The sequence below is a fragment of the Magnolia sinica genome, chromosome 16 (genome assembly GCF_029962835.1).
Source record: "Magnolia sinica isolate HGM2019 chromosome 16, MsV1, whole genome shotgun sequence".
In the NCBI taxonomy this organism is placed as follows: Eukaryota; Viridiplantae; Streptophyta; class Magnoliopsida; order Magnoliales; family Magnoliaceae; genus Magnolia; species Magnolia sinica.
In genome coordinates this window covers 62,323,786-62,342,785 of record NC_080588.1, presented here as the reverse complement: position 1 = coordinate 62,342,785, position 19,000 = coordinate 62,323,786, and the positions used below count along the sequence as shown (strand labels likewise).

The following is a 19,000-nucleotide window of genomic DNA, read 5'->3' as shown; positions in this document are numbered from 1 at the left end:
GCTGGGTTCACAAACCAACGATCATTGTTCGTCTAGTTGTTGAATCTCGTTAAGTAAGACGATCATGAATGATGGATTGATTTTGGACGATCTTATGAGAAGTTTCATTGTCTATTCAGGACCCAATATGAAAAACAATTGTCATGGAATGACCGAATGTTCATTTAAGCACTGATTAAATTCCATAAATTTAATGATAAACAAAATCTTTGAGCTCATAAGCAAGAAAGTCTTATTGGCAACTTGTTCATCTACTTAAAAAACTTTTCGAATGATGTAACTATGCTATTCTACTCCCAGTTAGAATGTAAAAGCATTTTACTGGAAAATAAATGCATAAAGATAAATAACAATAATAAGTAAATGATTATATAAAAGTAAAATAAGGCATTGACCTGAATTGGATTAACAAGGGCAAGGAGCTCTTCATTGTCCGCTAAATTTATAGGAGTTGTAAGGCAATAGTTGGAAAGTTTTACTTAAATTCAACCTCCACAATGTGTGTTTAATTAATCAGCCCATCAAGAGTCATAGGCAATCATATTTTAATTCAAAAGAAGGATTTTTAGTTTCTTACTATATTGGATAATCACTATAGAAGTTTACTCGATCAGGTTTTTCATCTTCAAATGATTTATGGATTTTTATTATTATCTTCTAGCTACTAATCTTCATACTGCCAATTATAATTTGCTATAAGTTTAAAAGTAAATCACCACTTAGCATTCTATGCGCTCTTTAAATCACCACTTAGCATTCTATGCGCTCTTTTAGGCCATTACATGAGTTATGGCCAGAATGTATATCTATTATGAGAGTGGCATACTTTTGTCTTCTAAATGTATAGTACATGTTATCCGAAGGGAGTTTGCTTTCTTTTTACGATTTACTTTCACCAATCATATCGATCGCAGGAATTTCGTGGTGATCCTCATATGGCAGTGTGTAACACCCCGTACCCTTGGTACACGGGTGTTACCTTTTAAACCCACCTCAACCTAACTCAGATTAGATTAATCAATTGGCTTGAACATAACTTATGAAGGATGGGACTTTCAGGCACCCCTAAAGGGCCACTCATCAGGGGCCCCAGAAGCTGGAATATACCCCATGACAATCTAGAAGGTAACCTTGCCTAGACACCTTAAATCAGAATAGTTCCAACTCAACTAACCATAGCAATAGGCGGTGAAATAATATTTGGGGGCTAGTTAATAGCCAACCAGGCGTCCATTTCACTCTAAAACCCCAATAAACCGTTGAAATTTAATACCAGACCAATGCAACCATCGGGTCAGCAGTTATGGGGCTAAACAGAGCCCGGGACGTGTGGTATGGCCCACCTGGGCCTCGGGTCCACCCTGAAATTTGTTAAATGCCCTTACGACTACTTACAAAATAATTGAGCGGATCAGATTCATTGGGACCATCCCGACGAACCGCACACATTGTGCGTGCGCATCCCCCACACTTGTGCACGACGTGCACTGGAACTTTTTGCCTGGTCAAATGAGCTTTGACCGAGCTCTTTTCAAATATGAGAAAAACTCATTCTCTCCCGCCAAAACCATGTTCAAACAGGGGGAGCTTTCGACCCCAAAGTGGCCCACCACTGCCACTTTCTGAACCATCCAAACCGTCCATCAAGATCGTGGGGCCCGTCCGACCATAACTGTATAACGGTTTGATTTCATTTATAGGGGCGTGGGAAATCGAGCAAGCCCGTCTATGCGGCTGAGATCCTAGGGCAGTGGGCGCATCTACCACTATTCGAATGGCCCGAAATCGGACCAATCAAAAAGATCCCTGCCAACCATCCAATGAGAAAGAGGAGTTTTCCTCCATCGACAGAAATGGATGGACATTGTCTGTAGCAGGGAAAGACGCTAGAAAGCATTCCCTTTTGGGAAGGAGAACTCTGAGAATTTCTGACCATTCGATGGGCCTCATCCAACCGTCAAAATCCTCTCATCCCTGGCTATATATAGAGCCAAGAGCCCTAGGGATTCGGACCAAGTTAGGGAGGAAAAAGAGAGTGGAAAGAAAGAGAGAAAGAAACAGGGAGACTAACCCCCTATTTCAGCTTAGGTGAGGCAGGCAGCGACCATCCTCAGGTAAAACATCTTTCTTCATCTTCCTTATAACTTTTAGCTAGGTAGAAGGCAACACTGCTTGGACCGAAACCTAGCCATGCAATGGCGAAGTTCAGTCCAGCAGCAGTGGCGTTTGAGTGTTGGAGTCGAGCTAAGAAATGGCCTCGCTTCAGGCTGCAACACAGTCAACCAGGAACATCAGTTCACGCCCCATTTGAAGTTTTATTTTGGGCTCTCTGTAGAGCTTCAAAACCAGCCCAGAGAGCAAGCTAATCAATGGCTGTGGGACGGACTGAGGAAGCAGTTGTTGGGTCCCTGTTTTGGATTGGAACTGAGCCAACCCATGGCCCTGTTCCGGGCTGAAATCCGACCCAACTGGAGCATCTGTTTTGGGCTGGGATTTGGCCAAATGATGGCTGAGTTCTAGGCTGGGGACATGCAGGGAAATAGGCTTTTGTCGAACTCTATTTTGAGCTTGGGAAACTGGCCAAACAATGGCCATATCTCAAGCGAAAATCAGGCCAATACAGTGGCATTTTTCGAGCTAAAAACCAGACCATATTGCAGCACTATTTCGGGCCTAGGCCAAGCCAATTAATGGTTGAAGTCTGGGCCTGAAATCTGGCAGGAAACGAGCCGTGTTTAAGTTGGAAATTGGGGCAAGAAACAGTTTTCAAAATAGCCTGCAACAGAGGCCTTGCAGCTGACGGGCTGCACCGACCATGGGCCCTGCAAAAATCGCAGGTGGGCCTCACCCAATGCCAGTGGGCTGCCCTGACTGTGGGCCCTGCACTGACCGTGGGCCCCACCAAATGCAGGTGGGCTGCACTAATGATGGTTAATAATTAACTTAGGTTTTGTGTACCCTCATATAGATTTTAATTTATAATGGTAACACCCTAGTATGCAAAAGTACAGGGTATTACATCAAATGATTCCGAATTCGATTATGAGTGGTTAAAATGGTCCTAGGGGTCACTTAACATTAAAGTGGTGGCTGGATTGTGGATCGGGTGGCTAATACACATTACACTTTATTATAATGTTTTTTAATATTGTTATTATTATTATTATTATCATTACTGTTTTTTTATTTTTATTTTATTTTTAAGTTGTTTACGTGGGTCTCACCTCAACCAGTACCATTTATTTACTCATTCAGCCCTTATAGGGCTCTAATCAGAATTAAAATCATTTTAAATTGTCAATGGGCCATACTTGTGATCTTACGGACAACTAATGATTCACGCTAATCCGACGGTCAGATCATCTTCAGGTCTAACCCTCGGGGTTTTTAGTGGCTCTTAGTTGGACCTAGAAGGAATCTAATGGTCTCTACTACCATCAAATGGTTGGATTGTTTGATTGTGTAGTGGATTTCAACATTAAGTGACGTGACCCAGAGGACCTAGCAATCTGGGATTCAATGCAAGATGATATAAGTTCATTTTATAACCCGGTGGTTGGATTAGGGAAATTACGTGTTGGAGTGATTGACGACACATTGTGGATCTATTGAATGGTAGGTCTCGTGGTTCAGGCTTCAAATTCCAAGATGGACAGTTGGAATTTAACTATCAAGGGCACTAGTGTAGTAAAGTAAAGTAAGTTATTGAAATCACGTGATGGTCCATCTCAAGGATCAATCAAACGAAAAGCTCGATTTATGGGTGAAGTCTACCCCCAATGGTCAGATTACTTAATATATGGATGGAGATTATACTAGACGACCGAGATGGATAGATTGTGGGTCACTAGATAACGATGTGTAAGGTAAGTCACGTGTGTGGGATTTAGATATTTATAGTAGCGCCCAAGTACTGAAAAGTACGGGGTGTTACATAACACGAGGTGAAGGTGGGTGCCACGCAAGAATAAGGCATAAAAGAGTCCTACGTTGGAGGGGCATCTATAGGTGGAGAGAAACTTTAATGATCTGGACCCTCCGGTACCCACCTTGGTATTAGTTGGGGCTGTGCCACCATGATGTATGTGTTTTATCCAGGCCGTCCATCCATCTTGCCCGCTCATTTTAGGGCATGAGCCCAAAAAAGCGGCAGATCCAAATATAAAGTGGACCATACACAAGAAACATTGATGATTGAACTCTCGCCATTAAAAACTTCCTAAGCACCGCTGTAAGGTTTATTTTCCGTCCAACCTGTTGATTAGGTCATACAAACGGATGAAGGGAAAGCACATGCATAAGCTTGATCCAAAACTTCTGTGGCTCGAGAAGTTTTTAAAGATGGGCATTCAATTACCACTTTATGGCCTGCATGAGATTTGAATCTTTCTCATTTTTGGGCTCACGCCCTAAAATGAATTGGAAAAATGGATGGACATAGTGAATAGAACAGATACATCATGGTGGGGCTCATAAATCTCTTCCAACATCAACCAGTAACGAGGTGGATATTGGAGGGGTTACTACTGAATCTGAATCGAAATTATGAGTCCCATTTTAAGTGTATCTTAAATAGATTCTAAAGTTGCTAGACTATGGAAATGTTAGAGTGGCGGGTATAATTGGATATTAGAAATGAAAACATCCAATGGATTTGTATTGGATTGTTACAACCATATTAGACGGGTGGAAGGATGTCACGTGGCAGTTATATATACAATATGTAGTTAAAATTTTAAAATAAAGAAGTTAGAGATGTGTACATGTGGAAAACATTAAATGATAGATTCATATCAAAACAATTGTCGAAGTATTAAATGTTAGTCCCATCAAAAGCGACCTTTTGCAAAGTCAAGAGTGCGGTGACATGAAAACACTAGTAAAGCTTCCTATGCAAAAGTCTAGTGACATGAAGATTCTAACAAAGTTTCTTATGTATGTTGATTGACTGGGATAGCAAGAGCCTCATGTGATCTCTCTTGTACACATGACTAACACAATAGGCTATACTTACGTCAAAAAGATCAAGAAGAGTTGTATGAGATCCCTCACACTGTCGAATGCTATGTGTGATCATTGCCTTTTAGAGTCTATAAAAGCAACACTCAAATATGAGCTCAAGACCTCATGCTAATATATTTACACACAAACTTTCAACCATACATTGTTTATCTCATTTGTCATTCATAGACATCCATTAGTTTAATTTTAGTTTCTTCCACTTCTGTCTAGCACTACGTTGCAGTAAGTTCAAAGCCTTTAGTTTCTTAACTTAGTTTTGCTACTATCCAGCGTACTGCTTCAATATGCCAGTGGGTTAGTATAAATATCCATGACCTCATCGTTGGATCTCCAAGTTACTGAGTTCTTAGTTACTTAGTACATCTATGATCTCATTTTTCTTATGTCACATCATGACCCTTATATGACCATCTGAAATTTTGCACAATCGTCTCATGACCATCCAGCTTTAGAGCACTATCAAGACCATAAATGTTTTTGCCAACACATATCGCCGTAGGTAACCTCTTTTGCTTATTTTCTTTTCTTTTTGGTTAATTGTATTGCATTAACACTTTAATTGATAAAATCTGTGATCAAGTCATTATTTTTTATTTGTCCATCTTTTATTACTTTTATTGAGAAATGCAATCTAAACTATCATTATTGAAAGAAATGTCATTGTCTTTAAGGCAAAAATGATTCATGTAAAAGAATTAACCTTCACCTTTATCAATTATACGATCTCTTTTAACAATTGGTGGCTGAATAGTTAGGTCAACCTTCATATATTTAGTCCTAATTCAACTAATTTGACGCCTGGAGTCACAAGCGTTTAATTTGATTCAAGTCAAACACGACTCTAGCAAGCTTGCCATCTAATCTACTCACACAAATTTAACTTAAATCAAAATGTTTGTTATACTTGTGGCCATGTGTCCGAATTGAACAACAACATGACCAATCCACATTAGTCGGTATTTCCTTGAACATCTACTCACCTTGATGTATGTGTTATATATCCACATTGTCCATTATTTCTGTTTAGCTCATTTTAAGGCGTGGTCCCAAAAATAGAGCAGGTCTAAATAATAAGTGGACTACATAGTAGGGATTGAGTGCCCACCATTAAAATCTTTGTGGGAGGCCACAAAATTTTTGGATCAAGGTGATATTTGTGTTTTCCCTTCATGGACCTTGTGACTTTATCAATAGGTTGGATGGCAAAAAAACATTATAATGAGCCCTACAAAGTTTTTAATATTGGTGTTTCATGACTACTATTCTTGTAGTGTGGTCTACTTAAGTTCTAAGTTTATTATTTTTGGAATCATGACATAAAATGAACTTAAAAAGTTTGAAAGTATAGTTATACAACACATACATCAAAGTCTATTAGAGAAATAGCCAATAACTTATCACTAGGTAACACCTAATCCACTCCTACCAGGTTTTACAATTTAAAAGATACAATTTAAGTTAATGTATGTCATGTGTACAATTTTTCAGTACTTCAGCCTATGACTAAAAAGTATCAAATAGGGAGTGGATTCAGAGTTACTAAGGTAACACTTTAGTGGGTGTTACCCCGATCATGGGGCCTACATTGATGAAAGTATTATATATCTATGCTGTCCATCCATTTTAGAACATGGTCCAAAAAAATTATGCAGATCCAAATCTGAGGTGGACCACACCACAGGAAGCAGTGTTGATTGAATGCCCACCATTAAAAATTATCCATGGCTCACATAGGCCTCAATGTTATGTTTATTTGCCATCCAACCTGTTGATAAGATCAAACAAACCTGGATGAAGGGAAATATAGAGATCAGCTTGATCCAAAACTTTTATGGCCCATAATAAGTTTTTAATGGCCGATCACCACAGTTTCCAGCGGTGTAGTCCACCTGAGATTTTGATATGCTTAAATTTTAGAATCAAATCTACAATGAGATGAAAAAACGTACAGACAGCGTGGATATAAAACATATTCATTAAGGTAGACCCCGTACAGTCAGGGTACCACCTACTAACTTGTAACCTGGGCAACTCCAAATCCCCTTCCGAAATAACTCCCCGCAAACACCGGACGCGGATTGCGTCCTACACCCGTCAGTCTGCAGATGGGAACGGGCAGGTGCTTTGAGTGGCCACTGTGATGTATAGGTCTTATCCACACCGTCCATCCAATTTTTGGTATCATTTTAGGATGTAAAACCAAAAATATGATAAATCTAATCCTCAAGTGGACCACACCACAGGAAGCAACGATTATAATGATTCTCACCGTTGAAACTTTTCTAGGGCCCACTGTGATGTTTATTTGCCATCCAACCTAATAAAGTTACGTAGACATGGATGAAGAGAAAACACAAATATCAGCTTCATCAAAAACTTCTGTGGCCCCCAAGAATTTTTCAACGGCAAGAGTTTAATCCCCATTGTGTAGTCCACTTGAGCCTTGGATCTGCCTCATTTTTGAGCTTATACCCTAAAATGATAGAAAAAAAAATGGATGGACGGTGTGGATAAGACCATACATCACGTTGGCCCCTCAAAGCTCCTGACCGTTCCCAGTTAGAGACGGGCGGGGGTAGGACGCAATCTACGTCCGTTTCGGTCCTCAAAACTTAAATTCACTACCCGTACGACTCTGACGTTACACTTCCAATTGACAAATTGAATGTCTACCGGTCTTGCGATTCTAAAATTGACACTTTCAATTTTTAAAAAGATTGCGTTTCGCTCCACTCACTACTAAGGATTTTTCAAATCTTACCTTAAATTCATTTGACTAAAATGACTTTTAAAATAGATAAGTTATTAATGGTGGGACCCACGTGATAGAGGGGAGGGTCTAAATCAATGACGGTATATGTTCGATATGAACTGTCCACTTTCCTTGCTATTGTTTGGAAGAGTAACATCATCCATTCAAAATGAGTCATGACCTTTTGAAAGTGGAGACTGACATAAGGAATTTGGACGGCTTGTATTTGCAATGGATGTAAAGATGGAAATAAGGTGCATGCTGGGTGAGCAGGTCTTTGAGTAATTTCCCATTGTGGATGTCATTCGTAAAAGTCAGAAATCTTTTAATATGGTGATCAGGTGGGCCACGATGTAGTAAGAACAAAAGAAAGGGTAATGAGGAATTGACCGAGTGATCCTAACCTTTCAGCTTGTGATTTGAATAGACGGTTGAGAAGAAAAGTAAAACTATGATTCATGTTTAGTTGAAAATGATACCAAAATAGATGGCTAGGATTTTCCAATCTGGGTTTCTTTTTGGACCATGGTCCATCCAAGGCAAGTTACGTTCAACCGATGGAATCGATCACTGCCACTTGGGCAAATTAAAAACCTGATTAATACTCTACGGCGGACGTGGTTTGGCTAGTGGCGCTGCGAGGGACGAGATTAGGTACTACCCACGCTTGTCCCGAGATCGGAACAGGCTGGGACTCTGAGGGGCCCACCGTAACTTATGGGTTTATCAACACCGTACATCCATTTTTTCATATCATTTTAGGATATTAGACAAAAAATGATCGAGATCCAAACCTCAATTGGGACACACGGTAAGGATTAAATAGACACTATTAAAAACTTCTTGGGAGACGCAGAAGCTTTGGATCGAGCTAATATTTGTGTTTTGCCTTCATCTAGGTCCATGCGACTTTCTGAATGTGTTGGATGGCCAATAAAAATCACGGTGGGCCCTAGGAAGGTTCCAACGGTGGGAGTCAATATCACTGCTTCTTTATGTGGTGTGATCCACTTGAGTATTGGATCTACCTCATTTTTGGCCTGATATGCTAAAATGACATGGGAAAATGGATGAACAGTGTTGATAAGCCCATAAATCATGGTGGGCCCCTCAGATCCCAGCCTCTTCCGAGCTTGGGAGAGGTTGGGGTAGTACCTGATCCGCGTCCCGCTGCCACAGCCAGGTTGCTACTGGTCCGTGCTGTGTTTTATCCAAGCCGTCCATCCATTTTTTTAGATCATTTTAGGGCTTGATCCCAAAAATGAGGCACATCTAAATCTCACGTGGACCACACCACAGGAAAACAACATTGATTGAATGTCCACCATTATTTGACATCCAACCTGTTAATTAGATCATACATAAAAAACTTTTCTTGCCCCAGGAAGTTTTTATGTTGGGCCTTCACTCAACACTGTTTCTTATGATATGGTAGACTTGAAATTTGTATCCATCTCACATGAGATTTGTATCTATCTCACACTATAAAATGATGTTGAAAAAATAGATGGACGGCGTGGATGAAACACATACATCATGGTCGGGCCCACAGAGCACCCACCATAGCCACTGGCTACTGGCAGCGTCACTAGCCAATCCTCGTCCCACTATAGCATATGAGCCTTGGGCCTTGGCCGAAGGATATTTATAGTATGTTTGGGTCCTCTGCTAATACATGTGGGGGTTGGGGCCCTTGATTGATCAAGACTGCTGTTATGATGGTCCCCACAGTGGATGGACCACGTGGCAAAAGCCTTCTCACTGACACAGTTTTGAACCTTGGGTAGTAAATGAAAGAAATACAATAACCATCCGCGTTCAATTCAAAAGAAACAAGAAAATCAATGGTCAGGATCTTCTAATCTGGGAAAGTTTTTGTGGTGTGATTCATACAAGGTCAAGCTTATCAAAGTAACGGTCTTGATAACCAAATCATAAGCCCACTTGTACAGACTGAAGACTGAGATATGCTGTCCATACCCTTGAAATCTTTGAATTCATTTGTGGGGGATGCTTTTTTTTGCGTTTTATAGCAATAAATGGGAGGGAATCCAAATCCCTCCAAAAAGAGCTATTTTTTAAAGGAAGCTGAGGCGAGAACCCGGCCTCACCCAAGATGGTGCGGCCCTTACCGTGGTACCCATGTGCATTCTATATCCACCCGTTCATCCCCTTTTCCAGATTATTTTAAGGCATGGTTGAAAAAATGAAGAAGATCCAATTATCAGGTGGACCATATTCTAAGAAACAGTGGTGATTGAACACCCTACCATAAAAAAACTTCTTAGATTGGACCTTAATGTTTAGGGAGTGTTTATTTTCCATCCAAACTGTTGATAAGGTCAGATTAGCCTAGATGAAGGGGAAAAAAGAAATATTAGCTTGATCCAAAACTTGTGTGGGTTATTAATGCTCAATCACTACTGTTTCTTATGGTATGGTCCACCTGATAATTGGATCTGCTTCATTTTCGATAATGTACTAAAATAATTTTTGAAAGCGGATGGATGAGGTGGATATAAAATACACAAATTAAGGTGGGTCCCACTGTGAGGGTAGCAACGTCTTGGGTGAGGCCCGGCTCTTACCTAATCTGGCCCCCTTTTTTGAACTCTCACATGAAGTTCTGATTTCAAATTTAATGAATTCAAAACTAAAATATACCCTAAAAGAGCTCAAGTGGACATTAGTGGAGGTGATAATAGAAGTTTAAATTATTCATATGTTAACTGTAGTTATGAGGATCTTTACTCTTGCTCGGGTGATAGACGCTCAGGAGTTTCAACACCCAGTCAAGGATTCGAGTATCCATAGGTGGTGAAATCCCACTACAGCGTGAGTGTGTGGGGTGTGTAAATAAAAATAAAATAAAATAAAATAATAATAATAATAAAAACTAAAACTAAAGTTATGGCCCTTGGTAGAGTGGAATAATGAAACGAAATTCATATAGGTGATCCCAATTAACTGAGATAAGGCTTATATCTGCAGATGTGCCTTGAAAAATCAATAATAATGGTGAAAATCATGTGTAAGAATGATCACGTGCCTTTAGTTAGCATTTAACTGCTACATTAAATATGTGAGAAGCTTGATCTATATGTGATTTATGAGTTAAATGGGGAATTTTTTTATTATCCTAAGGAAAATGTGAGTTCAGACATGACATTTATAAATTTTAATATTCTCAATTGCATGACCATAGTTATCAAATTCGATAAATCATTCTAAGAAACTAACAATGAGTTGGGATGACATTTATCTAGCATAGGCCTTTAAAAGATCTTTGTATTAAGCCTTATCTCATGCAGTACTGTGAGTGTTAACACTCTGGCTTGAGTTTAAAAAATCAGCTCAGCTAGTTTCAACACTGACCGATGGTTAGGATCATATGATCAAAGTGATTTTTTTAAAAAAGGAGTATGCAAATAAAGCTAGGGCTATTATAATGGACGATTCAGATCATTGATCAACCTTCTCTATTATAATTAATATGGACTACTTTACATAATGAGATGGTTAAGGTGATCAAATCAAGGTGACATTTAAAAGGGATTGGGTGGGCCATTTATAGTGAATGGTCCAAATCACTGATTAACAAATTTAAATTGTCCACTTCTAATACATACACCATCCTATAAAACTGATTATTAGGGACAGACAGGCACTCAATGGTGGGCCCTCATGATGGACGGTATAGATAACTGATCAAACTTCTTTATTATAATCAATTTCCCCATCCATGATTAGAAGGTTGTGATTAGGGGTGTACATCGAGCCGAATTGAGCTCGACTCGGCTTGGCCATTAGCTGACCTTAGCTTGAACTCGGCTCGGCTTGGTCCTTGAGCCTGACTGGCCAGCTCGGATCGGTTCGGTCAGCAGGGGCCAGTTTGGGCCGAGTTCGAGCCAAGTGTTTTTGTGTGGCATTTCCACAAACACCTGGACTGCACCTTCAAATTCCCACTATCTGTAAAATAACAGCAAAGGTTTTTCAGATATTTTATTAAATACCTTCCTAGCAACATAAAAATTGAGAAAAAATGGTATTTGTTTTATATACATACCTTCCCTACCACCAGCCACACTTCATTGAGTCATTTCATCAAACACCGGGTGAGCAAAATCAATATCAAAGTAACCAAGTCATCAAACTGGCTGGATTCGAGCTGGGTTCCATCCGAGTTGAGTCGAGCTGGGGCAACTCGAACTCGTTTTCGAGCTCAAAAAGTCAACCAAACTCGATTTGAACTTAGCTGCGAACTGAGTTGAGTCGAACGAGCTAACCGAGTTAGCTCGGTTGGTGAACACCCCTAGTTGCGATCATTAGAAAATAGATGCTTTTACAAGGGATTGTCAATCACGTGCGAGGTGGTCCATGTCATTGATAGTACGTTTTCTAGTAGAACAAATTTTGACCATCCCTTATTAATTGGTTGGAAGGTCAGGATCATCCAATCAAGTGATTTTTGGGAGGGATTGATAGTCTAAGGTGCGCCCCTCATGATGGATGGTAAAGATAGCTAATCGGACCTTTTCTAATCTTACATATTTATACTGCCAATTCTCATCCATTGATAGAATAGTTAATGGTGAAGGTATCAATGGTAGCCCTCTATAATGGATGGTCCAAATGACTGATCAGACCTTTATTAAAATCCATAATGACTGTAGATTTTCTATTCATGACAGATGCTTAGGATCATCAAACCTAAAGCGATTTTTAAGAGGGACTGGCAACCAAAGCTAGCCCCACACGATGGACCATCTAGATTAATGATCAGGTCTCTATAATAATCAATAAGGACCGTTCCTTTTTCCAGACAGGAACAAATGGCAAGGGGTTAAATTTATCAAAGTGATTTTTAGGTGGGAACGACAAGCAAAGGTTGTCTGGACATGATGGACGATCCTGATTACTGATTATACCTTTCTAGTATAATGAACATGGACTTTATTTCCATTTTCACATCCATTGAACAAATAATTACAATCATCAAATAAAAGTGACTTTTAACAAAAGTTGGCAATCAAATGGGGGGCCATGTTAGCTGATCCAGATCACTATTTACACCTTTTTTTAGCATATTAAATATGGACTGTCCATTTTCTTAGTAACCCATTAGATGGTTAGGATAACCATCCATTTCCCTAGCCATTGATTGGATGGTTAGGATCTTCCCATCAAAGTGATTTTTATCGGGATCCATAATAAAAGGTGGGTCACACATGATAGATGGTCAAGACTATTGATTATACCTTTTATGACATAATAAGTATCGATCGCGCATTTCCTAGCCATTGATTGGACGGATCATCAAATCAAAGTGCCTTTTGGTGGGGCACTCATAATGGAAAGTCCAAATGAATGCTAAGAGTTCTATTATAATCATTGTCGACCATTCATTTTCCTAGACATCATAGCCTCACATGATAGACAATCCAAATAATTGATGGATGATCCTAACCATCCAATCAACGCATGTGAAATGGATGGCCCATATTTATCATACTAGTAAAAGTTGCATTAGCACTTTGGACCATGCATCCACCATGTGGGACAACCTTTGATAGCTAATCTTTCTCAAAATCAATTTTGTTTGAAGATCCTAATTCCTAACCATCCACCATGAGAATAGTTGCTTCATATATATTTGTAATACTAGAAAAGTTCTAAGCAATTTTCTGTATCACAAAAAAAAGGTGAGGCCCACCTTTGTTTGTCGACCTACTTAAAAGTCATTTTGATTTGTAGATTGTGACCATCTAATCAATAGACGGTCAAGATTCCTTATATGTCCAATCAATGATCAACACCATCCACCATGTGGGGCACACATTTTCTTCTTCTTTTGACTGTTACCCTCTTAAAGTCATGTGGGCCTCACCTTTCTTGACTGTTAACCCTCTTATAGTCACTTTGATCATATGATCTTAATTAATTGATCTGTATAGAAAAATGGGTGGTCCATATTTTTTTTACTAGAAAAGGTACTATTAATGATCTAGACCATCCATCATATTAGAGAATGTTCCAACCAATGATTTGGGCCATCCATCATGTAGGGCCCACCTTAAATTGCCAATCCCACTCATAAGTAGGCACTTGGGATTAAACCATTTCTAATTAGTTATGTTGTACTATCAATGCATTTCTAGATTCTCTTTAAGTACACCTCCAAAAATTATTCAATCTTGGGACAAGCCCACATTAAATATACATGTGGCCCACCTTACCAGTGGACCCCTCCAATCTTTGATCCAGATATTCAACATGATGGGGCCCACCAAAATAAAAAAACAAAACCAAGAAGAAAAAAAAAAAACAAGTTAACCGTAATTTCTATGAAATTGAAGTCAAAACAAGTGAATTTATGTCCGAAATCTCTTGCATTATCTCCTTCAAAGCAACATCATCCTGAAGAATGGATGCATGTGAAACATGGGGGATTTTAGTCACCTTAAGAAGCTCCTTAGTAATGTTGGCCCACTCCGATTCCATCGCTAACAAGCTCGCCATGTTCACCGTCCCATCACCATCTCCATACACTATCTCAGGCTGCTTGTCAAATCCATCTCTACCATAAAACAAGGTCTCCGGCGTTTCGATTCCGGTCCCAATCATGCAAGTGATTGGCACCTCAGGCACAACTAGCTTCTCGATTAGCGGCAAAATGCGCGTCTTGTATGGATACACACCTTCTTCAAATCCAATGTCGACAAGAAATTCCGGCATTTCGGATGCAATGTAAGTATGATTTTGAGTAATCACAAGCGGTTTTGGCCCGAAGAGGTTCGGAGATGGTAGTAGCCATAGATTGCTCTCTGAGCTCCTTTGTTCACCTCTTACTAGTAAAGGGTCCACCAAGGGCACGCCCAGGGTGTAGCCCGAGGCGAATGTGAGCATTTCTTGGACCGTCCCACCCCAAGGTGTGGAGAGCGCGATAAAGTGCTTGATGAACTTCGTACGCCATGTTGCCGGGTTCCGGTTGAGGAGATGAAGGACGAATAGCCCGCCTAAGCTGTGGGACACTATGATCACTGGCTTTCCATCATTCGATTCACTTGCGTTCTCGATCAATCGTTTTAGATCTTTGAGGTATTGGGTGCCGACCTGTGATGGGTGGCCTTCAGCGGCGAGGCCGTACCGGAAGTCGTAAGGAGCGCCGAAGAGGTTATAGCCATCAATGTAGCCATGTTCTTCTAGAGATTCTACTAAGGGTGCCATGTATGTAGTGATTAGCCTGCGAAATGTGTGAATTTTTACTTATACAGTTTGAAAATGTTAGCATGCATGCATGTATGATTATTATTAAAATGATAGCTAAGCTCACATGTATGGCTCCACATGTGGTAGCACGTGCCAACAGGACATGCGTGTTGGATGTCTGAACCGTGCATTGGGTGGGTCTCGCTACGTGAACAACAGTCATGTTATCCTCTCATTAGGTTCATTGCACATTCGTTGGATGTTGGACTGCTTACAATCATTTTTTCTAACTGCCTATTGTTTTCGTGCGTTCGTAACCAACAAGATTAGTTGAGAGCTATGATTTCATGGTGTGGTGTGGCCCACCTGATGCTGAGATTGAATGTCCACAAAGTGCCAGGCTTTCAATAGAGAGATCCACTCTATGATTGATCACCTGGCTATATTGCACTCAAAAAGAAAGACGAACAATAAGTTCCTCAGCAGCTCAATTGGATAGTTAGGATCATCTGATGGAGGTCATTTTGGGACATGGCCTCATCCATGATGGGCCCCACACATTCTCCATCAATGAAGCTAGGGCATGTTTTTTTTTTTCAGTTGGGCCAGACATAAGGGTCCAGACCCAATCCATTACCAACATAACCGGCTGCCATGGGCTCAGGTTGGGTAAAGCTGTCAAACCAGGCCCAGGCATGGTGTGTTTGTTAATCAGGCATCGGATTAGTCATGGGCCTAGAAAAGCAGCTCCAATCACTGATGATAGATCAGGCGTGGAAAGCTTGCTAGCCCTAAGCATTAGAGTTGTATACATGTCGGAGTGAGTCAAGCTTGGCCCAACTCGGCCAACAGGCTACCCTAGCTCGAACTCAGCTCGACCCGGTCCTCGAGCCTGACTGGCAATCTCAACTTCGCTTGGTCAGCAGCTTGGGCCAGCTTGAACCGAGCTTGAGCTCGATCTTTCAAGCCAAGTTCGAGTTCATGCTGAGTCCGAGTTTAGGTTTTAGGGTTTTAATACACACACACACACACACACACACACACACACAAAATCTTTATATTATAAGGGAACCAGATCCAAGTCAAATCAATTCAAACCGAGTCAAGTTTCGAGCTGAGTCGGGTCAAGCTCGATCTACCATGGACTCAGCTCGGAATTTTTTCCAGCTAAAAAAATCAGCTCGAACTCAATTTTAAGCTGAGTCAAGTTGAGCTTTTCTGAGTCAAGTCAAGTGAGCTAACTGAGCTAACTTGGTTCGTGTACAACTCTACTAAGCATACATCAAAGGGACTACGGCTGGCAATGGGTTGGGCTAGCTTGTAGATCAAGTGGCCCAACCTACTTCTGATGCAGGCTTGATCCAAGCTAAATCGGTAAAATGCAGCCCTTTTAAATAGCTTAGGCCCAGGTTTAACCGTAGCCGACCCAATCAACCAATATAGCTTGTCAATGGGCGACTCCAGATGACCCAACCCACCAAGCACAAACCCCAAACAAATTAAGATATGTAAGTATAAATATATAAATATATACAGAAGATATGTTCGTATGTATACCCTGGACCAACCCGACCCGAGCCCAACCCAATCACGATTAAATGGGTTGGGCTTGGGCTTTATGAATGTTAGATAGGTCAGGCTACAGGATAATGACTGGCTGGTTGGTGACCAAGCCCGGACCACACATGCATTGGCCCCACAACCTTAAATGCTGGCCCCATGATTTCCACCACAAGGAGTACTCAGCTCATATCTTCACCGTTGCTCTTCACCTCAACTTGTGTACAGTATTCAAAACCATTCATATAGTAGGCCTCAGTATAGGTGGTCATCCTACTAGAAATTTCCCTCGTAGGATGATCCTAGTCGTCCTTTCTGTGGCCTGGAAATTGTGGATTAGATAAGGAACCATGCCCACAAGCAACTCTATTCTACAGTGCATGTGGACGGTCTGATCTAGTCAAAGAGCTATATTGTGGGCCATGGGTAATCAGATGTTGGGCTCACTAGATAGACCGTACGTAGAGATTACCTGTGCACCTCACCATGGCCGGACGTGCAAAAATCACATCGTTTTAGATGATCTAACTAGTCCCATAGTGTCATTGATGAACAGCTAAAATAATGATCCAACGGCTGACATTGCAAAATGGGATTCACCCCACTAATATTAAACATCTGATTTTTATTTATTTTTTATTCTCCTCCAATTTGGACAACTCAATATTTACTTTTAACCATCCATTTCATAGCCATTAAGGGCCCGTTTGGCCAACTACATTAGGTGGGATTAAGGCAGATGGAATTTTAAAAGTTACAATAAATGCATGTGTAAGGTATTATCCTCGGATTGGGTGTATCCCATGTTTTTTAATACCATGTTTGGAATGTATGTATTAAAAAATAAATTCTAAGATTTACTTTCAAATTACACTTAGATTGAACTTGGATAAAGCAAAAATTCATCATGTAATCCTATCTCACACTTTCCAACACAAGGCTCATTTTCCAAAGCCTATAAAGTTAATTTTAATCCCATCTCACACTCCTTCCAAACATGCTATTCCTAATTTCAAAGTGGGATTAATAATTCAATCTCATTTAATACAACTTAATACCACTGGCCAAACAGGCCCAATTAGGATTGCTTGATGAGACTGAAATTAAAGACCTAAGATAATACATCTGTAATTAGGCCCATTTTATTGGGCCTGGGCCCGTCCCATAAAGACCTATACCGAACCCAGCCAGATGACAGCCCTGGTTGTAACCAGGGTTGGCAATGGGCAGATGGGTCCATGTATCAAGTGGTCAAACCGCTTCTGAGTCGGGTCTGGACCCATCTAAATATGGGAACCGGGTAAGGCTAGGCTAGAAAATGTGACCACATTTAAGTAAATGGGCTGGGCTTGGATGGAACCCAACACGACCCAACCACACGAGACCCACTCATGTAGGTTATCAATCGGGCCACGCCAGCTGACCTGACCATGCCCGGCCCAATAACAGATATGATCTATGTAGTATATGTGTCATGCATTTCTGACTCGTCTGAGTCGACTCGGATTCGATTTATCCTAACTCGACTCAGGACCGGACGAGTCGGCCGAGTTGCCAAGTCAGAAAACGCCAAGCTGGGAATAGCTGCTGCTTCTTCTTAAACATGAGTACGGTCGTGCCTGGTCGGGTCGGGTCGGGTCGGACCCGATTACAATTAGATAGGTTTTCACATGGCATAGAGTGGGAGAGAATTTTATCTTACTTGAGATGAGGATCGAGGTAGGAAAGGCCTTGCGTGGACCCGAAGTAAGGGACCCGGGTCTGGACCCCAGGGGCATTATGGTAATCATCCAAGAGAGGGTCGTAATACAATGTCATCCGTTGAGCGAAGCATTTGGTGAGTGGACGTATCAGCACCGTCGGATCGAACCACAGCCTAAACCAGTCATGGTGCCACCTCTTGCATAACAGACTCGACGGCTTGTATTGCTTGGTCAGTTGGGCCTCCAGCTGGTTCCCGCCGCTCCCTGGCACCAAGATCACAGGGTAGAGATCGCTCCTTGCGTGACACGTGTGTAACATCACAGCCATTGGAACTAACAAGATCCAACACACCCCGTTCATAGCCTTCGCCTTCTGGAGAGAGCGAAGAGAGACAGAGAGATCGGATATTGAAATGGATACATGAGGAGTTTGTTGATGGGCTGGAAGAGTATGACAATCCATACTCATCCACGCAACTAATTTCATGTCCCGCATATGTGTCTCAATCCAACCGTTCAAATGACCTATTGTAGATATGAAAATATCTGAAATTTACATTAAATGGAACCTATCTGACCAATGACCACAAAATGGACGTTCAATAATGTAAATAACGTTGTGAAGAAAAACATCCAGTGGATATTATCATCCAATGTATCTGATTTCACAGATATTCAGCTATGAAAATGGACACCATTATTTGGATGGTTTGGATTGGGCCAGTTGTATTCCAAATTTTTAGTACACATATGC

At 40.8% G+C, this 19,000-nt stretch overlaps 1 protein-coding gene across 1 annotated transcript; it reads right to left on the bottom strand.

The window, feature by feature from the left end:
* Positions 1-14,095: 14,095 nt before the first annotated feature.
* Positions 14,096-18,748, bottom strand: LOC131229384 (lecithin-cholesterol acyltransferase-like 1). The gene is made up of 2 exons (XM_058225326.1): positions 18,246-18,748; positions 14,096-15,017 (listed from the first exon to the last, which is right to left on the bottom strand). The coding sequence occupies exons 1-2, from the start codon at positions 18,740-18,742 to the stop codon at positions 14,117-14,119; spliced, it is 1,398 nt and encodes a 465-aa protein (XP_058081309.1). The 5' UTR covers positions 18,743-18,748; the 3' UTR covers positions 14,096-14,116.
* Positions 18,749-19,000: the final 252 nt, after the last annotated feature.

Bases quoted from the DNA above. Each gene is read 5' to 3' on its own strand.
- LOC131229384 (XM_058225326.1), bottom strand. From the start codon at position 18,742: ATGCGGGACATGAAATTAGTTGCGTGGATGAGTATGGATTGTCATACT. The intron at 15,018-18,245 runs GTAAGATAAAAT...CACATTTCGCAG, and splicing joins TACCTCGATCCTCATCTCAA to GCTAATCACTACATACATGG.